Source organism: Culex quinquefasciatus, chromosome 2 (genome assembly GCF_015732765.1).
Source record: "Culex quinquefasciatus strain JHB chromosome 2, VPISU_Cqui_1.0_pri_paternal, whole genome shotgun sequence".
In the NCBI taxonomy this organism is placed as follows: domain Eukaryota; kingdom Metazoa; phylum Arthropoda; class Insecta; order Diptera; family Culicidae; genus Culex; species Culex quinquefasciatus.
This window is the reverse complement of record NC_051862.1, coordinates 24,013,948-24,025,401: the sequence shown is the minus strand read 5'-3', so window position 1 is coordinate 24,025,401 and position 11,454 is coordinate 24,013,948. Positions and strand designations below refer to the sequence as shown.

General features: G+C 38.1%; 2 protein-coding genes across 2 annotated transcripts; both read right to left on the bottom strand.

Annotated features, from left to right (window-relative positions):
- Positions 1-779: 779 nt before the first annotated feature.
- LOC6035865 (putative fatty acyl-CoA reductase CG5065) lies at positions 780-3,446 on the bottom strand. The gene is made up of 5 exons (XM_001845927.2): positions 2,330-3,446; positions 1,875-2,266; positions 1,273-1,815; positions 1,085-1,210; positions 780-1,020 (listed from the first exon to the last, which is right to left on the bottom strand). Exons 1-5 carry the CDS (start codon positions 2,615-2,617, stop codon positions 795-797), a joined length of 1,575 nt encoding a protein of 524 aa, XP_001845979.2. The 5' UTR covers positions 2,618-3,446; the 3' UTR covers positions 780-794.
- Positions 3,447-5,734: 2,288 nt separating this feature from the next.
- LOC6035864 (fatty acyl-CoA reductase wat) lies at positions 5,735-7,877 on the bottom strand. The gene is made up of 6 exons (XM_001845926.2): positions 7,715-7,877; positions 7,322-7,605; positions 6,868-7,259; positions 6,266-6,808; positions 6,049-6,174; positions 5,735-5,989 (listed from the first exon to the last, which is right to left on the bottom strand). The coding sequence occupies exons 2-6, from the start codon at positions 7,526-7,528 to the stop codon at positions 5,761-5,763; spliced, it is 1,497 nt and encodes a 498-aa protein (XP_001845978.2). The 5' UTR covers positions 7,529-7,605; positions 7,715-7,877; the 3' UTR covers positions 5,735-5,760.
- Positions 7,878-11,454: the final 3,577 nt, after the last annotated feature.

The window sequence follows — 11,454 nt, the reverse complement described above, 5'->3', positions numbered from 1 at the left end:
TCGTCCCTTACTTGAAAATCAGCTTATTAGTAGATTTAATTAATTTCCTGCAATATGAAATGTTGAGATTTTCTACCTGTATGCAACCCCTTAATGGATTACGGAGCGTTATTCAATTAATATTTAATCCTCAATCCCGATCCTCAAACATATTTTCCTTCCTCCAGCTGAACCAGATATTAGAGTTAAAATTTTATTTGCTTTATTGATTCTTTTCCAAAGGAATATGCACGCTGATTTGACTGCTTGAAGTTAGTTAGAAAATAGCTGTTACAATACGATGGAAAATACTACTTTATTATTCACAGTAAAAGAAGAAAAAAAAAATTCGAACATTCGAATGGTAAATGGCACACCGCTTCAGACAATACTGCCATTCTTCCATTACTTTAACCACAAAGAAAACAACCCCCAGGCAGCAGATGCAGATTACCAGGAAAGACCGAATGCAGAACGAGATACCTACAACTAGGTGCGGAGAATCAATCTGTGTATAGATGTGTAGGAAGCACGCCAAAAAGTAACAATGAACCGCTCCGTCAAGGTTAAGGTCTCTGTGGCGACTCGTTCCGTTACAGCTTCACGTGTTCAAGCGGTGCAACAGAGCGAGTGAGGGGAATTATGTGGTGAGCATGCGCTCGGTGGACCTCGGTTGTATGCTAGTTGGAGGAATATTTGAGTGGAGACACAGGTGTCGATCCAGACCTTGACCGTGGTGTGACGGTCGGGATTTCGAAGGATGAAGTAACGATTTGCTTGGTCATTGATTGAAAAACGTACTGCGAGAGTTTTTTTCAAACAAAATACGGAACATAAACCATTTTGTAAAGAATGAAGGTTAGCAAGGCAAAAAACAGCCCCTTTGCTATCTTGTTGATCATCAGCAAACGTTTCAGCTTCTCCTTTGCGGCCGGTATCGTATCGTCGGACTCGCGCATCAGGTAACGGCGACCCCCAAGGATGCAGCGCCGGTAGTACTCCTGCATCCCAAGGCACATGTATGCGATGCTGAAGGTTTCACTGGGAAGTTTGGGGGATTTCTTGTTATGAACAGGACTTGATTGAGAGATTTGGGATATGTTACCGGTCAGATTCTAAGAGATCGTGGGCAAGATTCCGGAAGTTGTCCGTTTTGAAGACCCACTCATTGTCGGTGAAGTATTTCAGTGACATCTGCGCATCGAAGACCTTACGTTGTAGTTTGAGTAAGCTGTAATGTATTGGGGAGGATTAGTATGAGTTGAACTAGTTGTGATCAAGAAATTGACTTACAATGGCTTTTTTCCGCGCGCTTTCAATGCCATGTCAAGGAACATCGAAGGTACCACCTGGTACAGGAAGAACAGCAGGTAGTACACGTACTTGCATGGAGCGTGAGTTCCGCCGGGAGCCCACAGGACCTGGGACATTGGGTGCTTGTAGTACACGTACCGCGCATCGTAGATCAGGAAGTTGTAGTCCGCTGTCTTGTGCACTTCCGCGGCACTGTTGATCACCGTAAGCTGTCCTGGTCCTTCGTTGGCTTTCTTCCAGGCCGCGATGATCATGGCTTTGATGCTCACGTCCGCTGGGATGCAGTTGATTCGGTTGTTCAGGTTGACGTAGCCGGTGCGCATCAGTCCAATGCCCATTCCAACGAGCAGTCCAACGGGGCCGTTGAAGTTGTCGATCCATCCGTGGACAGGTTCCTCCTCGGTGTTGGTCACAACTGACGGTCGAAAAACGACGATCGGCAGCTCCTTGTGATAATCGTTGCAGATCTGCTCGGCAAGTCCCTTGGTGAAGGTGTACGTATTTGGGGCGAATCCGGTTAACCTATGAAGAAAATTGTATGCAAAGCCGGAAACTTGACGAACTCTCGCGCACTTACTCACTTCTGGGACATGGTCTGGAATACCTCCGAATCGACGTTCTCCGCCATCTCGATCGCCTTTCGCCAGTCCATCTTGGCCGGATAGATCCGTTCCTCGATCTCGAATATCTCCGGATTGCTGTAGGTCGTAGAGATATGTACCACTGCTTTCAGGCTCTTCAACGTCGTGGCCCAATGAATAACCTCACGCGTTCCACGGGTATTCAACAGGATCGCTTTCTCCAGTGGATCATCAAAGCGTACGCTTGCCGCAGCATGAAACACAAACTGAACATTCTCCATTCTCTTCAAACTTTCTTCGTCCAGTCCCAGCTTCAGTTCCGAACAATCCCCACAGATTGGCACGATCTTCTGGATATTTTCCGGATGCATCTCGCGCACCTTGTCAAACAACTGCAACAATCAAACCTTATATTACAAAACGAGATCACCACCACAAAACCCTCAACTTCCTACCGGAACCTTAACCAGCTCAGCGATCCGCTCTTCCGGGGACTTGCCCCGGCGGGGTCGTACCAGCACAAACACCTGGCCAACATCCGGGCACGATCGGATCAACTTCTCGATCAGCACCTTCCCCATGAAGCCGGAACCTCCCGTGATGAACACATCCGCCCCGGCAAACGTTTCCGGGATACCCTTCAACGGAACCGAACTCATGATTGCACTCTTCGTTCGCACTTTCACCCAACCAACAGAACACTGAACCCCACACTGAGTTCTAACGGCGTAACCAACCAACATTTATAACCTTATCGAACACTCGAAAACCCCTCAATCGGCGCGATTGCCTCGTACCAAAATCCGATTCCCGTACAACAACCGTATCGATGCTAATGAGTAATTCATGAGCGATTCATTTCGACCATTTCTTCAATTGGGAACGACGTAAGCTACCTGCCGATTTGGCGACGATCGTCTTCCTAGACTCGTGCATTCTACAAAACAACCAACTGAACATTTCGGAACTTACGCCAACACAACTGGGAACCCCCCCCCCCTTTCCGGGGGGAGGTCATGGCTTCGATTCATGCCGGACTGGACGGTCGGTCGGAGTAGTTTCGACAGACTTAATTTTGTCACCTTTGATCTGCGCACGTGGTGAAATTCAGTTCGGCGGCCGTCGCCTTGCGTTTGACGAGTCGAGCAGCCAATCAGAGTTGCACAAATGAACGGCAAATACTGGACAAGAAAGGCGTGTTGCCCTGGATTACCCCATAGTCATCGTGGAAATTGATTAACCCTGGCAGGCCTGGATAGGCGCATAGACAAATGGTCTCGGATGAGGATCCGTATAATAATAAAACGAGTACAGTGACACCTCTTTTTACGCGATGTGTTACGTTTTTCATATTTGTAGATTTCTCTGGAATGACGCAGCATTTTTGCAATGTTTTAAAAGCAAATTGTAGATTTACTACAGATCTACAAAACACTATTTGAAGGTTGCAATAATATTTTATGGTTGAAGAGAAATCTACGAAATAAAAAGCGTAACGCCACTGCGTAAAAAGAGGATTCTCTGTATCCTGTAGATTGCCCCCATTGAAAATGTGGTTATTATGAATAAATCGATGAATTTACACTCCCCCCCCCCTCCTAAGGTGTCCACGTTGTTTATGGATGGCCCCTATTAACAGTTTGCAAATTTAATTGATAACGTCAATCATTCTTGTTGACAAAATTTTTATTAAAATCAACATAAATTTTTGGTTTTATTAGTCAAAGTAGTAACATTGGGCAGTGGTCCAGATCGCAAAATTAAGTGGAAAATGGATTTTCCGAAAAGTTGTGAAGTTTTGGAGCTTTGGTGTCTTCAGAAGAGTTGTTGCAAATGGAAAGGGCAACTTTTGGGTTGGTTGAAAATTAGAGTCGTTTACGATTAGGGTGATTTTGAAATTCTGACTTTACAGGAATATTTTTTGGGAATTTTGTTGTCTTCGAAAAAGTTGTTGAGCTTGCCAATTCAAGCAACTTTGTCGAAGGCACCAAAATTTTATCTCGTAATTTACGCCTTCTATGACCAAATTTATAGAAAACATCTGAGCAAAGCATCAAAAAATCAGTTTTTTAAACATGGCAATTCAGGGTTGAGTTTTAGAGAAAAGTGAATGCGGAGCACTTTCAGAGCTCTAAAAAACGAACATTATTATTTGTTAACATGTCAATTTGGACTTAAGGGTTAAAAGATACAACCATTTTAAGGTAAAAAAGATGCAATTTTAAAACTTAAATATCTCGAAAAGGCGCCAGCTAAATTTGAAGCACCAGGTTGCATTTGAAAGAGGAGATCCAGGAATGTTTTTCTTTAAACTCGAGATATCTTCATTTGAAAAAGTATAATTTTCAAGGGAAAACCATATGGGACCACCCTAACGAGATTCGAAAAATATATGTTTTTCTATGTAATTTTGCCCGCTGAATCTGAATCTGCCCTCAGAATTGAGTATCGTAAATCGAAAAAAGTATCTATGTACAAATCGATTGTTGGTCATATTATGGCTTTACATGTAAAATTATCATTTAAACCCAAATTATGACCAAAAATAATGTTCGTTTTTTAGAGCCCTGAAAGTGCTCTAAATTTCACATTTCTCTAAAACTTAACCTTGAATTGCCACGTTCAACAAACTGATTTTTGAAGCTTTGCTCAGAAGTTTTCTATATATTTGGTCATAGAAGGACTACGAAATAAAATGTTGGTGTCTTCGACAAAGTTGCTTGAATTGGCAAGCCAACAACTTTTTAGAAGACAAAAAAAAACCCAAAAATATTCCTGTAAAGTTAGATTTTTAAAACCACTCTAATCGTAAAACACTCTCATTTTCAACCAAACCAAAAGTTGCCCTTTCCATTTGCAGCAACTCTTCTGAAGACACCAAACTTCATCATTTTTCGGAAAATCCACTTTCCATTTAATTTTGCGATCTGGACCACTGTGCATTTAAAAACTTTTAGTCGATTTGAAATGCGTAAAGAAGCATTATACAATGGTGGGTGCTGTCAGTGGCATGAGACTTTTAAGGACCCGGAGTTGGAGTTGACAAATCTTAAGATGGTCGAAGTTAAGATTGTCATATTATTAATAACTATTAATGGGAATGTTTTTGAAGCGAGTTTTGAAGTCGTTGGGGTCGTGTCCATCCGAAATCTGTCTACATCGATTGATTCCGCTCGGATTAGTGTCGCTGTGCCCAGCTGTTTGTAAAATACTTGTTCCTTTTTCTTCCAGGCAGTATATTTGAATTTAAAATAATCAGCATAACCAGAAACTCTCATTCAGTACACAGCAAAAAATCCGATGGTAAAATCGCATGCAAATTACCTCCGTCAAAAAAGACACTTAACATGTACAATTTTTTTAAACAAACCCAGCAAGTAGTACTCCAGCTTTTTGTGAATGGCCTGGATGTAAAATAAATTTTGCATTATTTTATGAAATTTTAGGTAATGTTACACCCTGAAATATGTAGCCCATCAATATGGGAAACCTACTTGACCGAAATGTCAAGCTTATATAACGCGTATCCTTCACATTCTTCATTGGTCCTTATTTTTGGTGCTGGGTTTGAATTTTGTCGGTTGCAATTTTTTTTTGTGTTTACAAAAATTTTACATGCAGTGTGTAATATTAAGTGTCTTTTTTGACAAAGTTGATGTGCATGCTTTTGCATGCGATTTTGCCATCGGATTTTTTGCCGTGTGTAAAGTGATTTTTTTTTTTTCAACTTTACACCAAGTCGACTGTAGAAAACTTTTTAAAGATACATATTTTCGAATATTCACATGTCTGATTTGTATGACCAGTCCGCAAAATTGTTTGGAGACTTGTATGAAAATACTAATGATGGAAAATGGCTATTTTGGTATTTCCAGAACTCCACAGTTTATTCCAATGCGGTCCAAAGTAATACCTTCTGGTACAGTACATACATAACAAAGCCAAAGAAAGCGGCCTGCGCCGTCCTGTAAATTATCACCAATCGGTTCATGTTTTTAATAGCACTTGGAATCGTACTGTCCGGCTCCTTCATCAGGTACCGCCGGGCACCAAGGATGCAATCTTCGAAGTAGTCGTACGTCCCCTTGCGCAGGTAGCTGATGTTAAACGTTTCACTAAACATGCAGATTCTTATATGATTTTCAATAAATTGTTGTCTATGGGGTATGATTACCGATCGGTTTCGTTCAAATCATTTGCCAGGCTCCGAAAGTTGTCCGTTTTGAACTCCCACTCGTTATCCGTAAAGTGTTTTAGGGAGATTTGCGCGTTGAAGATCTTCCTCTGGAGTTTCAGGAGGCTGTTGAAGTGGGAAAGGTGTTGAGAATAAAAGTTATTAAATGCATGGTTGAGTCCGTAATGTGATTGTGATTCGAAAGTCTAATGCTCACAAGGGTTTTCGTCCACTTAATTTCAGTGCCAAATCAGCACACGCGGATGGTAAGAGCTGATAAAGGAAGAAGAGCAGATAGTAAGAATATGTATCGAACGCGTTGTGTCCTCCCGGTGCGCAAAACACTTGGGATACCGGCATTCTCATGTAGATGTCATGTCCCTCCGTGGTCAGGAAAGAATAATCAGCAGTCTTGTGCTTTTCCGCCGCGCTGTTGTAGATCGTCAGGGTACCTGCAGGCTCATAGGTTCTCTTCCAGGCAGCTATCATGATGGCGTTGATACTTACGTCCACCGGAATACAGTTGATCTTATTTTCCAGGTTTAGTTTACCCGTTCTCAGTACACCTGTTCCACAGCCCATCAACAGCCCTACCGGGCCGTTGAAGTTGTCGATCCACCCGGGAAACGGTTCCGCTTCAGTTCCGGTCACAACCGAGGGTCGGAAGATGACCAACGGTAGTTCCTGGTGATAATCGTTGCAGATATGCTCTGCCAATCCCTTGGTAAAGGTGTACGTATTTGGGGCAAATCCGGATAACCTAAGTGGTAATTCCAAATCAGTGTTCGAATGTATCACCAAAGAAACTTAGGTACTCACTTTGGAGATAATGTTTCCAGCACTTCAGGATCCAACGTTTCGGCCAGCTCGATCGCCTTTCGCCAGTCCATCTTGGCCGGATAGATTCGTTCCTCGACATCGAATATCTCCGGATTGCTGTAGGTCGTCGAGATGTGCACCATGGCTTTCAAGTTCTTCAGCGTCTTAGCCCAGAGAATCACCTCACGCGTTCCACGGGTATTCAACAGGATCGCTTTCTCCAGTGGATCGTCAAAGCGGACGCTTGCCGCGGCATGAAACACAAACTGAACATTCTCCATGCTCTTCAAACTTTCTTCGTCCAGTCCCAGCTTCAGCTCCGAACAATCCCCACTGATCGGCACGATCTTCCGAATATCATTAGGACAAGTTGCACGAATCACATCGAAGAGCTACAAACAATTCTAAACTGTATAAATCCAACGTTTCCACAAACTTCTCCCTCAAATCCTACCGGCACCTGCACCAACTCCTGAAGACGTTCGTCCGGAGTTCTGCCCCGGCGAGGTCGCAACAGCACAAACACCCGCCCAATATCCGGACACGATCGGATCAACTTCTCGATCAGCACCTTGCCCATGAAGCCGGAACCTCCCGTGATGAACACATCCGCCCCGGCAAACGTTTCCGGAATGTTCTTGATAGGGATCGTCGAACTCATCTCTCCTAGAACCTAGAATAACTACCTCACAAAACGCGTGCACTTGCTGCCCAGAACGTAACCGACTCAATGTGAACCTGTCCGGGCGAATGCAATTGTTATAAAGCTATTGCAAATTGGTGATTGCAGCAACAGGTTTGCGATTAGCATTCCTATTTACTGGCTACAGGGACGGAGGACACTCACAATTGGACTAACGATGACGTTACAAGCTGCCTTACGGGACCTTCATGAAATTTCCATGAGTTTACAGGGCTTGGTTACTGTTATTGTGAACAACAGCAACAGAAATATTCGGTAATCGATTACGCGGCTGCAACACAATGCATGTAAACACTGACTCTCTTCAGTAGGTCAGTGCTATCCATTTATCTTTTTGGGTCTACCATTTATTAAAATGTGTAATTTATCAAGAAAGCGATAAAATCCAGGTGCGACAAGTGTATTTTTGTATTTTTATATTTTTGTATTTTTGTATTTTGTATTTTGTACTTTGTACTTTTGTATTTTTGTATTTTTGTATTTTTGTATTTTTGTATTTTTGTATTTTTGTATTTTTATATTTTTGTATTTTTGTATTTTTGTATTTTTGTATTTTTGTATTTTTGTATTTTTGTATTTTTGTATTTTTGTATTTTTGTATTTTTGTATTTTTGTATTTTGTATTTTTGTATTTTTGTATTTTTGTATTTTTGTATTTTTGTATTTTTGTATTTTTGTATTTTTGTATTTTGTATTTTTGTATTTTTGTATTTTTGTATTTTTGTATTTTGTATTTTTGTATTTTTGTATTTTTGTATTTTTGTATTTTTGTATTTTTGTATTTTTGTATTTTTGTATTTTTGTATTTTTGTATTTTTGTATTTTTGTATTTTTGTATTTTTGTATTTTTGTATTTTTGTATTTTTGTATTTTGTATTTTTGTATTTTTGTATTTTTGTATTTTTGTATTTTTGTATTTTTGTATTTTTGTATTTTTGTATTTTTGTATTTTTGTATTTTTGTATTTTGTATTTTTGTATTTTTGTATTTTGTATTTTTGTATTTTTGTATTTTTGTATTTTGTATTTTTGTATTTTTGTATTTTTGTATTTTTGTATTTTGTATTTTTGTATTTTTGTATTTTTTATTTTTGTATTTTTGTATTTTTGTATTTTTGTATTTTTGTATTTTTGTATTTTTGTATTTTGTATTTTTGTATTTTTGTATTTTGTATTTTTGTATTTTTGTATTTTGTATTTTTGTATTTTTGTATTTTGTATTTTGTATTTTTGTATTTTTGTATTTTTGTATTTTTGTATTTTTGTATTTTTGTATTTTTGTATTTTTGTATTTTTGTATTTTTGTATTTTTGTATTTTTGTATTTTGTATTTTGTATTTTTGTATTTTTGTATTTTTGTATTTTTGTATTTTTGTATTTTTGTATTTTTGTATTTTTGTATTTTTGTATTTTTGTATTTTTGTATTTTTGTATTTTTGTATTTTTGTATTTTTGTATTTTTGTATTTTTGTATTTTTGTATTTTTGTATTTTTGTATTTTTGTATTTTTGTATTTTGTATTTTTGTATTTTGTATTTTTGTATTTTTGTATTTTGTATTTTTGTATTTTTGTATTTTTGTATTTTGTATTTTTGTATTTTTGTATTTTTGTATTTTTGTATTTTTGTATTTTTGTATTTTTGTATTTTTGTATTTTGTATTTTTGTATTTTTGTATTTTTGTATTTTGTATTTTTGTATTTTTGTATTTTTGTATTTTTGTATTTTTGTATTTTTGTATTTTTGTATTTTTGTATTTTTGTATTTTTGTATTTTTGTATTTTTGTATTTTTGTATTTTTGTATTTTTGTATTTTTGTATTTTTGTATTTTTGTATTTTTGTATTTTTGTATTTTTGTATTTTTGTATTTTTTATTTTGTATTTTTGTATTTTTGTATTTTTGTATTTTTGTATTTTTGTATTTTTGTATTTTTGTATTTTTGTATTTTTGTATTTTTGTATTTTTGTATTTTTGTATTTTTGTATTTTTGTATTTTTGTATTTTTGTATTTTTTGTATTTTTGTATTTTTTGTATTTTTGTATTTTTGTATTTTTGTATTTTTGTATTTTTGTATTTTTGTATTTTTGTATTTTTGTATTTTTGTGTGTTCATTTGCTCAACATTTCTTCTTCGGGTTTATTTAAATTCACAACAAGAAAATTTTACCTCAATGAAAACTAGATCAGATTCAGTAAGCTGCATAGATGACACAATGCGGGTTTACTCCCAAAACCCAGAGTGCACTTTCCTTTATCGTTTCGACGATTTGCCAACGGGGGATTTGTGTGAGTGTGTGCACGCGACCGATAGTGTTGAGCTAAAGTGGTATCCACTTGTGCAAAGTGGCCTCTTCTAGATCGCTGTAGATATTGTTGTATCGCTTACCGCGTTTGAGTACCTTCCAAATCCCAAACTGCAAGCAAAAAGCTTTTTGTTATGGAGGAAGTATGAGATATTCTGGTAAACATTGTTGCTACAGATTACAGCAATTTCAGCGAAATGCACACTGATGTTGCTAAGATGGTGCAGTCTGGATCGTCGTTTCGGCTATACTAAACTTGGTGGGGGAATTTGGGTAAAACAAATCTGAAACTTTATGTCTTCAACTTTGCCTTATGATATTACACCACGATTTCCTTCAATGGTTATTTCAAACTAAAAGAAACACTTTAAAGTGACCCCGAAAGCCCCAGCCTAGACAAGGCAGAAACCTCATCTAAACCCATCTGTTTGCTAAGTCACATTCCCAATTCATCGCAATCGTTCTATCTTATCCCGCGTGCGTTTTATGATAAATTCAGCTGTGGTGATTTTATTGCCTTTAGCCTGACCGAGCCTTAAAACTCGATTGCAAAGTTGACAAATTTGTCTTTTTAATCCAATCACAATATTGACCTTGTAACTATGACAGATATGATGCTGTTGCCACATCAAAACTAATTCGGAGCGTTTGAAAGGGTATGTCCACGCATCCTTCCTCGCCTGCTGATTCTGTGAAATGTGCTCCGTGCACAGAATCCTCTCTGCGAAGAAAATGTCTAAAACGACACGTGTGCGACAAGGCGGCACAATCACGACGGATTGTTGACTTCGTGGCGTTGCCTGATTCGACTCCATAATGTTGCTCGTCAATTTTGAGTTTAAGCAACATTGACATTCGTAAATTGTTTGTGGTTGTTGATCAAATTTGAATATGTAAGGGATTTACGATGTAAATGAGAAAAGAAAGCTTTAATTTGATATGTTTTGTTTACTGATTATATTCGTTCTAGAAAAGGGGTTTCCTCTTAAATTTGGGTGATAAAGCTCCTGACGTCAGGTCTGTTTCCTGTGAATTCATCCGAATTTCGCTCAAGGCAACGCGCGTTTGCATCGTTGATGAATGAACGTGTCTAGTTTCTGAACTTTTCAATAACAATGAGCATTGTGCGCGAGGTCGCTATTGTGTTAAGTGGGTGGCTTTGATTGATTTGAAATTTTTCCTTGGAAAGGGTAACGCAGCATAGGTTCACCTATTACACAACTTGACATTTTTGGAGTTGATGTCAGTAAACGCTTCAGCTTCGTCAAGGTATGATAGATTTGGGCTCCCTAAACACGCTGCAATTAACATAATTAAATTTTAGTGAAGTATCTGCCAACGAATATAAATGCAATGTGATCATTTTAAAAACCATGCGTCTCCATTGTTTTGCCTTCCTCACTGAGGTAAGGCTATAATCCTGCTCTAAAAATGAACTTTCTATTAAAAGCTCCTAGACCCACCTTCATGTATACATATCTACTCAGAATCGAAAACTGAACAAATGTCTGTGTGTGTGTATGTGTGTGTGTATGTGTGTGTGTATGTGTGTGTGTATGTATGTATGTGACCAAAATTCTC

Excerpts from the sequence above, each read along its gene's own strand:
- LOC6035865 (XM_001845927.2), bottom strand. The coding sequence starts at position 2,617 with ATGTTGGTTGGTTACGCCGTTAGAACTCAGTGTGGGGTTCAGTGTTCT. Across the intron at positions 2,267-2,329 it reads CTGAGCTGGTTAAGGTTCCG|TTGTTTGACAAGGTGCGCGA; the intron begins GTAGGAAGTTGA and ends TGATTGTTGCAG. Across the intron at positions 1,211-1,272 it reads GCGCGCGGAAAAAAGCCATT|CTTACTCAAACTACAACGTA; the intron begins GTAAGTCAATTT and ends AATACATTACAG.
- LOC6035864 (XM_001845926.2), bottom strand. The coding sequence starts at position 7,528 with ATGAGTTCGACGATCCCTATCAAGAACATTCCGGAAACGTTTGCCGGG. Across the intron at positions 6,809-6,867 it reads CTGGAAACATTATCTCCAAA|GTTATCCGGATTTGCCCCAA; the intron begins GTGAGTACCTAA and ends ATTACCACTTAG. Across the intron at positions 5,990-6,048 it reads GATTTGAACGAAACCGATCG|TGAAACGTTTAACATCAGCT; the intron begins GTAATCATACCC and ends CTGCATGTTTAG.